An 18,661-nucleotide genomic window follows, 5' to 3' on the forward strand; every position below is an offset into this window, starting at 1 on the left:
ATACATCTATAAACATTTAGATGACATTACAAAAAATGAGTAGGTAGAACCACTAAAACACCTAAAAAAGGCTAGGCAAAAGAAAAATGAAACATACATACTGACGTAAACTGAAAAAACTAACCTTTTACTCTAAGTCACAATCCACGAGATGCGATCATTTTCTGCACAGTATAGACTAGACATATATTTATACCGGACGCCCGAAATCCTTTATACGACTTTGCCGTAAAAAAAGTCCGGTAACTTAATTTCAGATAAAAGAATTCCTATGTTTTAACAATAAAAACACCAATCTTTTTCTTTTAAATATAGCATTTTGCGTAAGCGCATGTTGTCCACGCTCAAAGCATTCGGGGAGAACAATTTCACCATCAGTATGTCGTTCCGTAGGTTAAAAAGGAGGCCTGTAGATTTTCCAATAGAGTATACCCAATATAAAATTCAGTGACGCTGTTACATCTTCTATTAAATTTATTACCCTCGCTAATTTAAATTCCTGGAGTCAGTTTCAGTATTCCTAATTGTTTATTTAAAAATGCTCTAAAATTGAAGAAAACACGATTAAAAAGTAGGAAGGCACAGATAAAGTGAAATGGATCTGTTTATTGAATAAAGTTGCATTTTAAACTAAAGTTGACGTCACAACGGACGCCGACGCTCGCAAAGTGTTCTGGGATTTGTAGTTTTGCAGGCTATCTAGAATGCAAAGACAGTATCGTCAAACTGCCCTTCGTCCCAATAGTCCTGTCCCGTAATTGGTTTGGATGCTGACAGCGGTCAGGTGATGATATTACACGCTTTCCTTTTGCGTTTATTATGTGGATAAAGTGCAGCTTTGAGAAATCGGCACAGCATTCCTGCACGATATCTACCAGACCACAGAAATAATGGAGTAGGTGACGCACTTGAAAACAACTGCGAAAAACTGGTGGGCATATGCTTTGTTTGTCTTCGCACAGTGTGTAGAAGTCTCATGTAGAAATTAGTCTTTAGAGCAACGTGCTTATGGTATTACAACATTACCGTAGTCAACACCTCAAATTAAGGTGTGCGAAGGTTTTGTTGATTGCGCAATAGTCTGAAAAATAAATTTACACACATTGTTGATCTGCATACTACGTTTATATGTTTCCATGAATGGAACAGTGTAGTGCTCTAATTCATGTTATTTTTAAGTTAAAGTGTCTTTCTGATATAAATAGGAAGACTAAGTGTATTTGACGAGGCAGAAGTTGGCTACTCACTCGCTTCCATGTGAATTTTCAGTGCAGTTTTGTCTGTCCCAACGTGCATATCTGGGTAAAATGAGCTGGCAAAGGTGGCACTATCAAATGAATGAGATTTACTTCAGTGTTTGAAGGGCACTGCAGAGGGTTAAAAAGCATTGGACCACCCCAGTATTCACAATTTCAAGAACAGACAGATACCTTCGTTAATATTCAGTTGAGATTTGCACGACCCAAGGCAGGTAAATGAGTGAAAAGTACTGGCAAAGTTGGCACACCATTATATCTAATGATTAAGGTTTCTTGTGATGTTTAATGGGCAATGTAAAGAGTTGAATGCTGTTGAGCCAGCCTCATCTTCACAGTTATAAGAAAAGAGGGATGCCTTTGTTTAAGTGGAGCCGCCTTTTGCTTTGCTCAGTGTGGGTTAATGAGTTAAATTAACTGGCAAATTTGGCATGCTTTCATATCTAATACATGGGATTTACTGTGATGTTTGATGGCCACTGTAAAGGGTTAAATGTTGGGCCACCTTAATTTTCACAGTTTTGTCAAACCAAGGATGTCTTCATTATATTGCAGTTCGGATTTTCCAAGCCCAACCCAGTTATATGGTTCAGATGGACTGACGAAATTGGTGTCTTCTCATATCTAATGAATGGCATTTACTGTTAACTTTAGTAGGCACTGTAAAGGGTTAAATGCCACTGGGCTACATTCATTTTCATAATTTGACAAAAGATGGATGCGTTTGTTAAATGGCAGCTTAGTTTTGCCTGGGCCAGGCGTTGAGCCAGATAAAATTGAACTACAAATTCACAAAAGCATCTTTCTTTTCTTGAAACTGGGGTGGCCTATCGGCATTTAACCCTTTATAGCACCATTTAAACATCACAAATCTCATTTATTACCTACTTTGGGGCTGGGTAAAACTCAGCTGTTGTTTATCAGAAAGCATCAGTCTTTCTGTTAACATTAAATGAGTAAATGCTTTGCTCAAGTTACAGTAGCTGGCTGGAAGCGAATCAGTATACTTTTGAGTAAGGATCTACGAATAAATAGGCAGCCGAATAAGGACCAGCAAATAAGTAGCGAGCTTCAGCCTCATGGTGATTTGGCGATACACCATCAGGAGTAAATAAGATTGTGTCTCTGTAAATGCTGCGTTCTTCTTTAGTGCTCAGAAACTCTACTTTTTAAATGCATTGTTGAATATAATTTATAGAATTCGCTACCAAAGCTACTTATTCCTGTGGACAGAAGGCAGGAACTTTTCTGGAAGGAATGCTATACATTCACAGAGGATTCATTCAAAGTTACCAACCCTCCTTGCCTGTTTATCTGTGGGAAGAAGGAGGAAACTGGAGTACCCTGAGGAAATAGACACAGGCTGTGACTGGGTCAGCATTTGAACTATGAGGCAATATTGCTAATCACTGCACCCCCTATTTATGGTCACTAATTATTAGTGGCTTTCTCATAGTTAAAAGCATTAGAATGAATGTCCAGAAAATGAACAAATGTTGAAGTAGTCAATTTACTGCGATTAAGTCTAATTATTATCCCATAAAGATTTTGTCCTTCTTGTTACTGCTTTATCAATTCTGTACATTTCTCACAAAGCTATGTGGCTTTTTAAAAATATTTCTAGCTGTTCAGACTAAGCTTTACTTTCTACTGAATGCCTGAAATCATAAAGTAAGGCTCTAGGTTCAGTGCAGTTATTTTTAAAAGCAGTTTGTTGTCCCATCACAGGTAAATCTCCAAATCCAGTTTAACCACCATTAAACTCCTGAATGCCACAACTTGAAAGAGATGAGTATCGGAGGTCATAAAAAATCATTCATGCAATGGAAGTCATAGCTAAAATATAACTACTGCATGTGTCTATCTCTGTAACCTACTAGTGTAATGTACAGATTGTGTGAAGCTTTCCTTTATTACAAAATAGGATAGTGACTAGTAACCAAATTTTTAAACCTAACAAGTCATTGCAATTTATATTTCTGTTTCTTGGCAGATTTAAATTACCTGATATTAAAGATGAGGAGTAACTCTTCCACATCACTTTGCCACCGGAGAAGCCTTGGCTCTGTTCACCCTGGGAGCAGCCCAGCTATATTTCAGAGTTCAGGTCAAGCTTTGCCTTACCTAGATTCTGCTGTTGAGCTGTTGATGGTCCAGCGTGATTTCTGTTTAGCTCTAGAGACCTGTGAGAAAGGATTAGAAAGTATTAACAGCCTTTCTGAATTGGATGACTCAACCAGGTATGTGAAAATACTTATATATGTATATATATAATATATGTGACAGATGAGGTCACCACTGAGCTCCAATCCCTGGAAACAACTAACACAGATACAGTTAAGGGTTAAAAATAGAGGTTTTTATTATAAAAATACCTCACAAAGGTCTCTCCAAGTTGGTTTTCTTTTCTAGTCTGATAACAGTGTATCCCTCATCTATTTATTCATCTATTGAAAGTGTGTAATTTCTATATCTGATCATAAAAAGCCTTTTTTCCCATATATGCAGCAGTTACAGATGTGGAGAAATGAAGATTGCTTTTTGCATCATTGGTGTCCAAGCCTTGGCCGAACTTAATGAATGGAAATCTGTTCTTAACTGGTTATTGCAGTATTACGGTACTCCAGAGAAACTTCCTGCTAAAATTATGCAAATGTGGTAAGTAGCAAATATATTGGTTCTGTACTTTTGTTAAGTCATTAATTTATTCCTGTTTCTGTTTTATGTAATCAGTCTGCTAAGGTGTTGTCTAGCTTCTGTAAAGTCTTAATTATCCTTTGGGGACAATTCTATCTATCTATCTATCTATCTATCTATCTATCTATCTATCTATCTATCTATCTATCTATCTATCTATCTATCTATCTATCTATCTATCTATCTATCTATCTATCTATGACTTCATGACATTTTTATTTACATTATGTAACAACAACAAGTACTTTGGTACTTAATTTTAAGAAATTACACCCTGTCTCGTTTAAATACAATATAACCTCATGCAAAATGCATCAATCAAAAGGTGTGGCCAGAAATTAATTTCAGGATGGTATAAGAAAGTACATGAATCATAATTATATCCATGATTATCTAGTTTGTCATAATCATCTCAGCTATGCCAATAATCTACCATATTGAGTATCATATAAATGCCTTTTCTAATAATTGTTTATAAAACATTGCTTGTTACTCTTGTGGATACTAGAGAGCACTGCAGCTCCTCAAAGTCTGAGCACAAGTGTAGTAACACAGTCAAAAGGCTTCAATAAAAGTGGTTTATGAAATCCAACACCTTGTACAGGTTTTAATCCTCTGTAAACAGACTTCTCTCTACAATAAATCCTCCATCTCTCCTCCAGGCAAGCTTTTTCCACCTCCTCCTGACTCCCGGGTGGCTCCTTTTATCTCAGGACCGGGAGTATTTTTAGTGTCAAATGATTACAGCCTTGCAGCACTTCTGGGGCAGGCAGATCCTCCTTCGAGGTGTGCACCTTTCTTATAGCTCCCTCTGGTGGCACCCACACTGGCTGCCACCTAGTCTACTTGGGGAATAAACAGCCCCCAGAGAAACTCCTTTCCAATCTTTCCATTTTATCCCAGCCAGGAAAGGTACTGAAAATGCATCTGGCCGGGATGCCTGCCCACCCACCTGGGGCTTCCCATCTGAGTAAGGAACCCTCCCCTCTCCCAGTCGGGATGCCTGTCCATCCCATTTGGCACTTACACTCTGTACTTTTTGCCTTGTGAAGTACATATCCCAGTATGTGAGACAAATTTCATCACTTCTTGCATTATTTCATGGCTTTACAGTCACCTAAGATCTTAGCTAAATAATCCAGTTTTACAACAGTCATCACTTTAAGTAAACCCCCCTTTATGCAATATTGTTTGCTTGAGAGCTCTGTAAAAGTGTCAGTAATGAGACAGTTCTTTCAAATTTCTTTGTCTCATCTATGCCTGCTACTTACATCAAGAATGGAAGGGATAAATAGTAGAGAAATGTTTTCATTGATCTGGGATTTTCTGCCTTATTTTGCATATTCGCATTTAAAAATAAATTCCGAAATAACATCAACAACATTTATTTATATAGCACATTTTCATACAAACAATGTAGCTCAAAGTGCTTTACATGATGAAGAAGGAGAAAAAAGACAAAATAAATAATTAAAATTAGGGAATACTAATTAACATAGAATAAAAGTAAGGGCCAATGGCCAGGGAGGACAGAAAAAACAAAACAAAAAACTCCAGATGGCTGGAGAAAAAAATACAATCTGCAGGGGTTCCAGACCACAAGACCACCCAGCACCCTCTATGCATTCTACCTAACATAAATTACCTCAATCAGTCCTCATTGTATTCAGGGTTCTCATGGAAGAATTTGATGATGATAGTCATGTGGACTTCTGGCCTTTAACACATCAATGTAAGGATATCACAGTGCTTTGATTAGGTGGTGGTGGCACAGATCGTCACCACAGAAAACTGGAAAAAGAACGTAAGAGAGAGTATGGGTTAGTACGGATTTTGGAGCCACCATGAATAATAATGATAATTAATTGAATATACAGAGCATCAGAATTGAACTAAGATGAAGCTATGAGAAAGCCATATTAAAGTAGTGTTTTCAGCAGTGTTTTACAGTGATCTGCTGTATTAGCCTGGCGAATTCCTATTGGCAAACTTTTCCAGATTTTAGGTGCATAACAGCAGAAGGCCTCCTCACCGCTTCTTTTAAGTTTAGCTTTTGAAATTCTAAGTAGACACTCATTTGAAGATCTAAGGTTACGATTTGGAGTGTAAGGTGTAAGACATTCTGAAATATAAGATGGAGCAAGATTTTTTAAGGCTTTGTAAACCGTAAGCAGTATTTTAAAGTCAATTCTAAATGACACAGGTAACCTGTGTAGTGACATCAAAACTGGGTAATGTGCTCAGATTTTCGTTTCCAAGTTAAGATTCTAGCAGCTGCATTCTGCACTAGTTGCAATCGATTGATGTCTATTTTGGGTAGTCCTGAGAGGGGTTCATTACAGTAATCTAGCCGACTGAAAACAAAAGCGTGAACTAATTTTTCAGCATCTTGCAATGTTATAAGATTTTTGCTATATTTCCTAAGTGAAAAAATGCTGTCCTAGTAATCTGATTAAAATGTGAGTTAAAATTCAGGTCAGAGTCAGTAGTTACCCCTAAATTCTTTACCTCCGTCTTGACTTTTAATCCTAATGCATCAAGTTTATTTCTAATAACCTCATTATATCCATTATTGCCAATCACTAAAATTTCTGTTTTCTTTTTATTTAGTTTGAGAAAATTACTACTCATCCATTCGGAAACACAAGTGAGACATTGTGTCAGTGAAGCAAGAGTGTCGGGGTCATCAGGTGCTATTGATAAATACAGCTGTGTGTCATCGGATGTTTATAACATGTAGATTTTCATGACAATGCCACAAAATAAATGTCTAATTTGGAACCTTAATATAAGTTAATTTTAGTATCTTCAACAGTTTTTTGATGGCACATTGTATACTGTATAAGTTGTCTATATAATGAGATTATTATCCCAGCATCATTAGACTCTTAGCAGGAATCAGACCTGAACAAAACACCAACCCATGTGCTGTAGGACTCTCTCTCACACACACACACACACACACCCACACTCATATTGGGCCAGTTTTGGAATTGACAATTATTATAATACTAATTTACTTATCCTACCTCATGAGTTCCAGTTTTTTCTCTAATGGAAAAGTAACATTGTGTGTTTCAAGAGCCAGGTTCCGTTGTCCAAGTCTAACATACCTGGGTCTACAATACCATTTCCTGTCACCTAGCTAGCATGGCACCTGGCCCTCATTCATACATAGTGGCTGGCAGCTTCACAAAGTTCTATTGAGCTAAGCTTGTAGCATGCCAAAAAGTTTAGCATGTTATTAGGAGCTTGCCATCAAACACACATCTCAGGTGTAGCTCAAGGAGTGGAGCTAAGTCCCTTATAAATTTAATTAGAATGTTAATGGGGTCAACTTAGGGTGCTCTTTGTTTTTTTTCTTCTCTGAAAATGTTGTTAGTTGACATCACTATAGCACTGGACAATAACCAAAACACAGTTCTTATTCTTGATGATTAACTTCACGCTTCCAATTATTTGTTTTTGTGCTTATTAGAAATATCTGTTTCAACAAGCAAACAATTCCTTTGTTAGACAAACCACTGTAGTATAGTACTAGACAAACAATATGTTGCAATTCCTAAATTTGTCAATGCAAACAGCAACAGCTCGGATTCTTAATGAGAATTTCAGGTTTTACTGCTAAAGCATTTATTGCTCAAGCAACATTTTTTTGCTTCATTTTAGTTGTGTCACTTGTCATGTGTCTTGAACAACCACATTGCTGTTTTTAATTTCTTCTTATTAGCAATAAGATGAAAATGACAAAGGAACCAGAAGTACACCGTATAACTTGTTTCCATTTACACCTGTGTGTATTCATTATGAACTATCTGGTTTAATAAAATATCCATCCATCCATCCATTATCCAACCCCCTATATACTAACTACAGGGTCACGGGGGGTCTGCTGGAGCCAGTCCCAGCCAGCACAGGGCGCACGGCAGGAAACAAACTCCAGGCATGATGCCAGCCCACCACAGGGCGCACACACACACAAACACACCAAGCCTACACTAGGGACAATTAAGGATCACCAATGTACCTAACCTGCATGTCTTTGGACTGTGGGAGGAAGCCGGAGCACCCAGATGAAACCCACACAGACACGGGAAGAACATGCAAACTCCACGCAAGGAGGACTCGGGAAGTGAACCCGCATCTCCTAATTGCGAGCCAGCAGTGCTACCACTGTGCCACCATGCCACCCTTAGTAAAATATTTGGAAGTAAAATAAAGAGAAAAAAATGAAAGATTGGGAATTACCGTGATATTTACATGTATTTGCTTAGTAGACACTTTTATCCAAATTGAGTTACAAAGGTCAACATAATTGAAAAACATCAGTCAAGGGACTGGTTTGAATAAGTGCAGGAAAACAGTTTACAAAAATTGATCACCACTATAAAGCTATAAAGCTAGCATAATAAAAACTGATCAATTAATGATATGACAGATATTAACAGAGCAAAAAACATTCATTAATAATTTGACAGATATTCAGTCTTTAAGAATTATTTATCCACTTTAAGGTACAAATCATTTGGGTGATATCTAAGGGAAAAACCTGCAATACAAGAATGAACTGATATGGCAGAATGAAGACACTAACAAGCCATAAAATTAAATAAGATTTGTTATTGGCAAGGATTTGTTTTTATTTAAGCATTTGGGATTGAATAAAAACCTACAGCCACTACACCCCTCAGGACTGTCTTTGCAGACCCCACATGCAGTATTTTTACTCCATAGAATTTTTGAAAAGGAAAATTTGTGAAGATAAACAAATAGTATTTGGAAGAGCTATAAGCGGCTACATTGTATCAGGTTTGTTAATGGCTTTGTGTGGCATAAAAGACCTAAGCATTGTCTGGCAAAGGGTCCATTGAAATACATATAATTATGAAAGGCTAGCATGGTTGTGCCACTCATCCATTGTCTCTGTGCAGTTGCACATTCTCACAGTATCACCTTGGATTTTATTCCCTCATCCTGTTTGATTAATTTGATATTTTAAATTACTTCAAATGAGTGTAGTTGTATGCTTGAGTGGATCATTATGATGGAATAGTTCCCTGTCCAAAGTTGTTTCTTACCCTAATATGGAAAATCTGTGGCTTCCATAATCACTATGACTTGAATTAAGTTAATTTGTATGAGTGTATGCTTGTAGTAATTAGGGGTATGCGATATTGACATCTATATATATATATATATATATATATATATATATATATATATATATATATATATATATATATATATATATATATAAAGGAGAGTTGAGATCCGAGAGACTGTGTTTTTGTGTTTGTGGAGGGATTGAGAGTTAAGGCGGGGGGGGGAGTCACGGCATCATCTCCCCTCACATTCACCTCATTTCATTCACTTCATTTTGCTCCGAGCTGAGCTCCACTGCTGATGCGGTCTTGCCGTTCTTTTTCCTTAGTGTTTAGTCCTCTCTCCTTTACTGATTTATATAAAGGAGAGTTGAGATCCGAGAGACTGTGTTTGTGGAGGGATTGAGAGTTAAGGAGGGTGGGGGAGTCACGTCATCATCTCCCTTCCCATTCACCTCATTTCATTCACTTCATTTTGCTCCGCTGAGCTCTGCTGCTGACGCAGTCTTGGTGAAACAACTTTGTGACGCTGCCGCCAAATACTCACAGAAAAATGCACAAATTAATAAACACGCTGTCGCTAGAGTTTCTCCATACTCTGAATCCTCCAGGCACTCCTGAGCATAATCTAATTTTGAAGGTTGGGGCACCAATAATATTACTGAAAAACTTACAGCCACCGAAACTTTGTAACGGCACAAGACTTCAGGACACATTTCTGCAAAAGAACCTAATTGAGGCAACTATTTTTACTGGCAGTTGCTCAGGGGAGAGAGTTTTTATTCCTCGCATCCCTGTTATACCCTCTGATCTCCCATTTCAATTCAAATGCCTCCAATTTCCAGTAAGGCTCTGCTTCGCAATGACAATTAATAAGTCACAGGGACAGACCCTACAAAATGTTTGGCATTGATTTGAGGCAAGATTGCTTTTCACATAGCCAACTATACGTTGCATGCTCAAGAGTAAGCTCGCACAGATTGGTCATATTACGACCGGAGTGCCGAACTGACAATGTGGTATACAAAGAGATCCTTAACAAATGATTATTGGTATATTTTCCCTCACTTTAAAAAGGTTTACTTTTCTTCTTAATAAAAATTTAAAAGCAGTACTTTGCCGCTCCGAAGCGCGGTTATTTTGCTAGTCTCTATATATTCTGGGATTTTGTCTAACAATAATTAGGTGATATTTTGCATCCTTTAAAAATGTGTTTGTAAAGGTCTTATATTGTACTACCTCTGGCTTGCTTTTTTAGTATAATATTAACTGTTGCTTATTAATGACTAGCAGAATACCCGCGCTTCGCAGCGGAGAAGTAGTGTGTTAAAGTAAAGTTATGAAAAAGAAAAGGAAATATTTTAAAAATAACGTAAGATGATTGTTAATGTAATTGTTTTGTCATAGATATGACAACAACACTCATATCAATCTATCTATCTATCTATCTATATATATATATATATATATATATATATATATATATATATATATATATATATATATAGCAAAATACCTGCGTTTGGCAGCAGAGAAGTGAAAAGAAAAGGAAACATTTTAATAATAACGTAACATGATTGACAGTGTAATTGTTTTGTCATTGTCATGAGTGTTGCTGGCATATATATATCTATACTAATAAAAGGCAAAGCCCTCACTCACTCACTCACTCACTCACTGACTCATCACTAATTCTCCAACTTCCCGTGTGGGTGGAAGGCTGAAATTTGGCAGGTTCATTCCTTACAGCTTCCTTACAAAAGTTGGGCAGGTTTCATTCGAAATTCTACGCGTAATGGTCATAACTGGAAGCTGTTTTCTCCATTTACTGTAATGGAGATGAGCTTGAACGCCGTGGGGGGAGTTTAGTGTGACATCATCACGCCTCCCGTAATCACGCAGTACATAGAAAACCAGGAAGACCTCCAAAAGCACTGAAGAAAACATGCATTATATAATTGAGAAGGCAGCGAAACAATAAGAAGCGAGCGAGTGACATATACAACCATATTCATGAGTTCTGCTACTTGAAACAAAGCACGATGTAAACCTACACTTTAAATTAAGTTCATAGACAGGCTGCGCTGGCGTTTGTAATTTAGTGCCTGCCCATATAAGGCCGTCCGTCAGCGGCAATCCAATAGCAAACTCCACTAAATATTCACGGGTGAAGGACTGTGCTTATGCAGAGGAAGATGAGATGGTCAGGGGGTGTTTGGCACAAACTCAGCGAAACTGAGAGAAAGTTTTAAGTGCCAGGACTAAGGTAACATTAAATACAGCCATGGACATAGCGAGATGGCACCAGCACAGCTGGGAACCTTGATGCATGTACACCGAAGGCTCACGTGAACTGGCGCAGTGCACAGATAAAAGCAACAGTTCCAAAGAGCCTGAACAAAACCGAATTACACAATTGAAAAGGCAGCAAAAAGCGTCTGATACATACAAGCATATTCATAAATCCAGCTACTGCGGAAACAAAGCACACGGTGGAAAAAGTCAATGTCCCGCTAAAGGAAGACAGTGTAAAAAACCGTGCATGCAGTGTGTCAGGTCTCAGATAAAGAAGAAGACGAGCTGTTTATTGATGCAGTAAGAAACGAATCGATGAATGAAACCTGTCATCTTTACAACGATTGACAAACACGGAATGTAACTTGAACACAACACATCCTACAAATACGAACCTGATTGAAAGAAATAATGATAATCAAATCCTTGATGACAGCAACACTCAGTAACACTCACAAAACAAATACTGTATATTGACAGTCATGTTACGTTATTTTTAAAATGTTCCCTTTTCTTTTCTAGCTTTTTAACACACTACTTCTCGCTGCATACGCGGGTATATATATATGTATATATATATATCCCGATCTACATACTCGAATAATGGATACTTTATTAGCCATCAATGATTGTTTTGGTAAAGCCATACTCAGTGTATTCATTAGATGAACGGTAAAAAGTAAGAGCGAGGGAGGATGACTTATTGAGGCATGCAGGCTGTAGTGCGTCAACTCTATCTGAATTGCGATCACATTTGAAAAATATATCTTTTCAAGTTCTATTTAGTCCATATGTGTCAAACTCAAGGGCAGCGGGCCACATCCGCCCGGCGTAATTATATCCGCCCCGAGATCATTTTATATACTGTATTATTGTTATTAATGGCCGGGTATATGAAGCGCTGGTAACACAATAAACTACAGATCCCATAATGCAGCGCTTCAGCTGCCTTGCTAACACTTACGCGTTAATCAAGTCTAGCTTATGATGCTGCAAGTTATTGCGAAGCTAGCTCACACGATGCTGAAGAGAAAAGTTGATTCTGAAAATAGAGCCTTTAAAACCGATGGGAGGCTGAGTATATGTTTACTGAACCCGTGTGTCTCATTTGTGGAGCTAATGTGGCTGTAATTACAGAATTTAATCTAAGACGGCACTATGAGACAAAACATCAGGGTAACCTGAATGCAATGCAGAAGATACAGAAAGCAGAAGAATTAAATAAGAATCTGACACTTCAGCGGACGTTTTACCCGTGCACAATCACAAAGTGATTTCAAGTGAAGCTGCTTTTATGGGAGACACAAATGCACCAGTGCAACCTTGCCCCACTTTCCCTGTTGCCAAGTAATGTTAAACCAAGTCGTCACTACGGTGTTCCCAAATACGCACTTTGCTGATAAACTGAGCACACTGAGTTTGCACGCGCTTTGGTGACTTTGAAGAACAAAAAGTCCGTCTACATGCGGCTCGAACCTTGTGCATGTTTGGTAGCACATATCTGTGTGAGAAGCTCTTCTCAGTGATAAAGACTAACAAAACAGCACACAGGAGTCGCCTCACTGATGAGCACCTGCAATCCATCCTGAGAATCTCCACAACACAGAACCTCACACCAAACATAAACGAACTTGTTGCCAAAAAGATGCCAGGCGTCCAGCTCTAAAATGACATATGAGCAAAGACAACTGAATGATTTGATTTGTTATTGCTGAAAGGAACACATTTTATTTATATTTCCAGGTTTTGTTATGCAGCATGTTCATATTTGAATTTGTATAATTTTGACAGGATATATTTTTATGGAGAGCAAAATCTTTTGGGATATTTAAAATCTAAGTTTATTTTTTATATAAAATTACATAAGAGTAAAGAAATTTGAATGTTTGTTCTTTTAACGTTTACTTTATTTCTAACTTGTATAATTTAGACAGGATATATTTTATGGAGAGCAAAATATTATAAGTTGTTTAAGGTTTGAGTTGATTTATTCAGGAATAATATTCCTGTCTGTTTTACCATTCCTACCAAAGATATTTCTGTCGACTAAATAAAAATTCCTTCTATTTAAAATTTAAATAGAACTTGAACAAATCTGATAGTTCATAATATCCACGCAGACTTGCATGTAAGAGCGGAGTTATCCGTTTTAACAAGCAGCCTATTGCACTGATACTGAAATAGCTGTGTGTGTATATATGTAGATATGTATGTATATGTATGTATATATGTGTGTGTGTATATATATGTGTATATGTATAGATATGTATATATATATGTTTGTGTGTGTGTAAATATATTTATATATATATTTATTTATATATATATATATATATGACAGCAACACTCATCACTCACAACAGTGAGAAAACAATTACATTGACAATCATGTTACGTTATTTTCAAAATGTTTCATTTTCTTTTCATTGCTTCTTTAACACACTACTTCTCCTTTCTGAAGCTTGGTATTTTACTAGTATATATATATATATATATATATATATATATATATATATATATATATATATATATATACACACACCGACACACACACAAAAATATAAACATATATGTACACATATATATATATATATATATATATATATACACACATACATATATATATATACATATACATATAAATATATATACATATATATATATACACACACACACATATATATACATATATACACATATACATATATACTGTATATACACATATTTATACAAATCTACATATATATATTAGGGGTGGGACTCGATTAAAAAAATTAATCCAATTAATTAGAGGTTGTGTAATAATTAATCTTGATTAATCGTATGTAATCGCACACGTAAATTTTCCCCAAATCGGAAATGTTTTTTTTTTAATTTAAAAGGATTTTAGTGGGCGGCAGAATCAAATAATAGACATGGACATGAATATTGTAAACTCAAGCTGTTTTAATTTTTGAAAAAAAAATGCTTTTAAACTGCATTTGAATTCAAAACAGAAACAAAAATATCATCCCTGGTTAAAATTGGGCAGACTTAAAAATAAAGTGGTAGTTTAAGTGCTTTAAGTACATTTTCAGATTGGCATTGTCTTTAAATAATAATAACCAAAATTTCAACATAAAGTGCAGTTTTTCTTCTTAAAAAAATAATTCAGAAACATAAAAGGTAATTTGACCAACTTAATCTTTAAACTCAGTAACCTTAGCCAAAATTATTTTGTACATTAGGCTAAAACAGTGTGATCATTGAACATTTTGTAATTAGATGTAATTAGAATTACTAACGGTCACGGAAGTCCAATGATCCCCAGTAAGAGCCACAAAGTCCGCTTTCTGTAATGCATCTAATTTTGCTTGCTTTTCAGTGTGCACAAAACCTCGGGTAGGTTTTTGAAATGAAATTTGCCTCCGATCAGTTGTAGGAACGCGCTTCATTCTGACTCTAACATTTTTGTAGCTCTGATGTGTGCATCAATGTAATCGATGTACCAGGAAATCATGCATTAACAAAAAGTTCCCCTTTGCTTGGAATTGAAAGTGTGATTAAATGCGTTATTTTTTGTTATGGAGTACATGCATCGAAGCTTCTCAGCTGTGCTTGTGCTAAGAAAAGGAAAGATTTTAAAAATAACATAACATGATTCTGCGTTAACGCATATTTTTTCATACGTCCCAAACCAAGGAGATGCGAGGTTAAAATGAATCGGGAAGCGCGCGTACATACCTAGTGCATCCCCTCTCGGGAATCGAACCTCAGATGTCGGCGCTAGAGGCGAAGCATTGTGCCACGGCGTGTGTCTTGTCTATTTGAGAGTATGTAGATCTGGGTATATATATACATTCGCAGCGGAGAAGTAGTGTGTTAAAGAAGTTATGAAAAAGAAAAGGGAACATTTTAAAAATAACGTAACATGATTGTCAATATACAGTAATTGTTTTGTGAGTGTTATGAGTGTTGCTGTCATCAAGGATTTGATTATCATTATTTGTTTCAATCAGGGTCGTATTTGTAGGATGTGTTGTGTTCAAGTTACATTCCGTGTTTGTCAATCATTGTAAAGATAAGAGGTTTCATTCATCAATTCGTTTCTTACTGCATCAATAAACAGCTCGTCTTCCTCTTTATCTGAGATGTGACACACTGCATGCACAGGTTTTTTTTTTTTACACTGTCTTCCTTTAGCGGGACATTCACTTTTTCCACCGTGTGCTTTGTTTCCGCAGTAGCTGCACTTATGAATATGCTTGTATGTATCAGACGCTTCATATTTTTTTTGCTGCCTTCTCAATTGTGTAATTCAGTTTTTGTTCAGCACTCTTTGGAACTGTTGCTTTTTGTCTGTGCACTGCGTCAGTTCACGTGAGCCGCTTGGTGTTCTTGCATCGAAGGTTCCCCGCTGTGCTTGTGCCATCTCGTGTGATGTCCACGGCTGTATGTAATGTCAGGTAAGCCCCGGCACTTAAAAGTTTCTCTCGCAGTTTTGCTGAGTTTGTGCCAAACACCACCCTGACCATCTCATCTTCCTCTGCATAAGCACAGTCCTTCATCCGTGAATATTTAGTGGTAGTGTTTCTATTGGATTGCCGCTGACGGACGGCCTTATATGGGCAGGCACTAAATTACAAATGCCAGCGGCAGCCTATGAACTTAATTTAATATAAACTTACGGTTCACGCCGTGCTTTGTTTCCACAGTAGCTGTACTTATGAATATGCTTGTATTTATGAATACGCTTGTATGCATTGCTTGCTTCATAATCTTTTTCTGCCTTCTCAATTGTGAAATGGCGTTTTTTGTTCAGCGCTGTTTGGAGGTCTTCCTTGTTCTCTACGTACTTACGTAGGAGGCGTGATAATGTCACACGAAACTCTGCCCCCCACGGCCATCCAGCTCAACTCCATTACATTATATGGAGAAAAATAGCTTCCAGTTATGACCATTACGCGTAGAATTTCGAAATGAAACCTGCCCAACTTTTGTAAGTAAGTTGTAAGGAATGAGCCTGCCAAATTTCAGCCTTCTACCTACACGGGAAGTTGGAGAATTAGTGATGAGTGAGTGAGTGAGTGAGTGAGTGAGTGAGGGCTTTGCCTTTTATTAGTATAGATATTAATGGAAACAACATATTTAAAGGAATACTCCAAAAAGATTTAAATTAGGCCATCTCCTCAAGGAAGTGCACACAAACAATAATAGAAAATTAGTTTTCCTGCAATTTAATGTAAATGCTATCAGCATAAAGCTTCAATTGCACATACTATCAGCAGATGACCGCTATTAAGCCATGTCATCTTAGAAATGTGGTAATTACACTTGAAGTCCTATTCTTCTTCTTTTTCCTCTGGCTTTTTCCTTAATTCAGGGTTGCGCCAGTGAGGCTGTAAAAGTATTTCTTTTTTCCATTGCATTCTATTTCTGGTCATCTGCTTATTACACCCGTTCTCCTGTATATCCTTCATTGCTGTCATGAATCTTATTATTTGAGCGTTTGGTACATGTTTCTTATATTGTCTGCTATTAATACTCTTTATGGTCATTATTTATTTGACTTTATTGTTATGGCACAGACATCACTATATTGCTAATTTGTAAGATTGTGTATTCACAATGCTATTTTATGTTTTCCAATGACTCCAGCCATTTTATTCACTGGTTAGCAGTATAGTCAACCCTTGTTTATCGTGGTTAATCCGTTCCAGACTCTGCTGCGATAAATGAATTTTCGCAAAGTAGGATTGTTTATTTATAAATCAAATATTTTCACAGTTAGAGCATAGAAAACCTGTTTACGACCTTCTAAATACATTTTCTAACATTATTGGATCCCTCTAGACATGAAATAACACCCTTTAGTCAAATGTTTAAACTGTGCTCCATGACAAGACAGAGGTGACCGTTCCGTCTCACAATTAAAAGAATGCAAACATATCTTCCTCTTCAAAGTGCGCGTCAGGAGCAGAGAATGTCAGATAGAGAGAGAGAGAGAGAAGCAAACAATCAAAAATCAATAGGGCTTTAAAGTATGTGAGACACTGCCGGACAAAGCAGCTAGAAGGAAGGCAGCAATGTGAAGGTATTCTTTCAGCATTTTTTAGAGGAGCGTCCGTATCCTCTAGGCAAACAGCCTCTGTGTAAACAGCCCCTCTGCTTACATCTCCTCCGTCAGGAGCAGAGAATGTCAGAGAGAGAGAGAGAGGCAGAGACAAGCAAACAATCAAAAATCAATATGTGCTGCTTGGGCTTTCAAGTATGCAAAGCGCCGCACGGGAAGCATATCGTATATCATTGAGGAGTTTTATGTAATATGTAATACGTGCTCTGATTGGGTAGCTTCTCAGCCATCTTGCAATAGCGGCCCTTGTATGAAATCAACTGGGCAAAGCAACTGAGGAAGCATGTACCATAAATTAAAATATCAATTGTCCGCAGAAATCCGCGAACCAGCAAAAGATCCGTGATATATATTTAGATATGCTTACATTTAAAATCCGCGATAGAGTCAAGCCGCGATATAGCGAGGGATCACTGTATAGTTACTATCATGTGACTAATGTTAATATGTGATGTCAGTTAGGGTCTGCTGTATTTAGGAAGACATCACTGCTGCCTGAGTATAAATTTAATTTTTTTTGTGTATGTGTTCTTTTGAAATTTAGGGACTGTTCTTGTTGGTTTGGCAATTGAGGTCTGCTCTGACCTCTTTACCAATATTTAGTTTTTGGTTTACTGTACTCGTTATTTATTATATTTTAGTTACCGAATCTAAGTTTAATTTTTGACTGCAAGTTTGCCTTCTCCCATAAAAACCAAAAGAAACAAATTCTTCTCTTTCCTGACCCAAATCCACCCATAAAAACTAAAAGAAACAAACTCTTCTCTTTTTTGACCTAACACTTTATCAACAATTATTTGTTTAGACTACAAACTAGTTTTTGTTCTCCTTCTCCTTTATCTTTCCAGGCCACCCCATCTATGATAATTCTCCTTAATACACTGCTAATCTCTTATCTCCATATATCTACAGACTGCTGGAGTCTCCACTCCATTATCTTCCATGGTGTCCCTTAAATCTTTCTCCTAAAGACATTCTCATCAATCCATTTTATTTACCCCGCACATCAATCTTGAACTTCCATTCTTATAGTCTCCCTTCTAATAGTTTCCCAGATTTCTGCAACACTGCTTCACTACCATTGCATATATTTTTCCTTTTTTCTTTGCATTCTTCTGTCACAAAGCATTCTTGTGCACTTTCTCCATTTTTTCCATCCTGCTTAGATACTGTTGTCTATAGCCTTCTGTTCCTTTAAA

General features: G+C 37.0%; 1 protein-coding gene across 2 annotated transcripts in view; it reads left to right on the forward strand.

The window, feature by feature from the left end:
- Nucleotides 1-664: 664 nt before the first annotated feature.
- Nucleotides 665-18,661, forward strand: part of pex26 (peroxisomal biogenesis factor 26) — a 40,910-nt gene continuing 22,913 nt past the window's right edge. The window contains exons 1-3 of one of the 2 annotated variants that reach the window (XM_039769527.1): nt 665-931; nt 3,250-3,496; nt 3,765-3,914. In XM_039769527.1, coding sequence (XP_039625461.1) covers nt 3,273-3,496; nt 3,765-3,914 — 374 coding nt within the window. In that variant the 5' untranslated portion in view covers nt 665-931; nt 3,250-3,272. The remainder of the gene's footprint in view (nt 932-3,249; nt 3,497-3,764; nt 3,915-18,661) is intronic. The other variant, XM_039769528.1, reaches the window with a different exon arrangement.

This window comes from Polypterus senegalus, chromosome 11 (genome assembly GCF_016835505.1).
Source record: "Polypterus senegalus isolate Bchr_013 chromosome 11, ASM1683550v1, whole genome shotgun sequence".
Lineage (NCBI taxonomy): Eukaryota > Metazoa > Chordata > Cladistia > Polypteriformes > Polypteridae > Polypterus > Polypterus senegalus.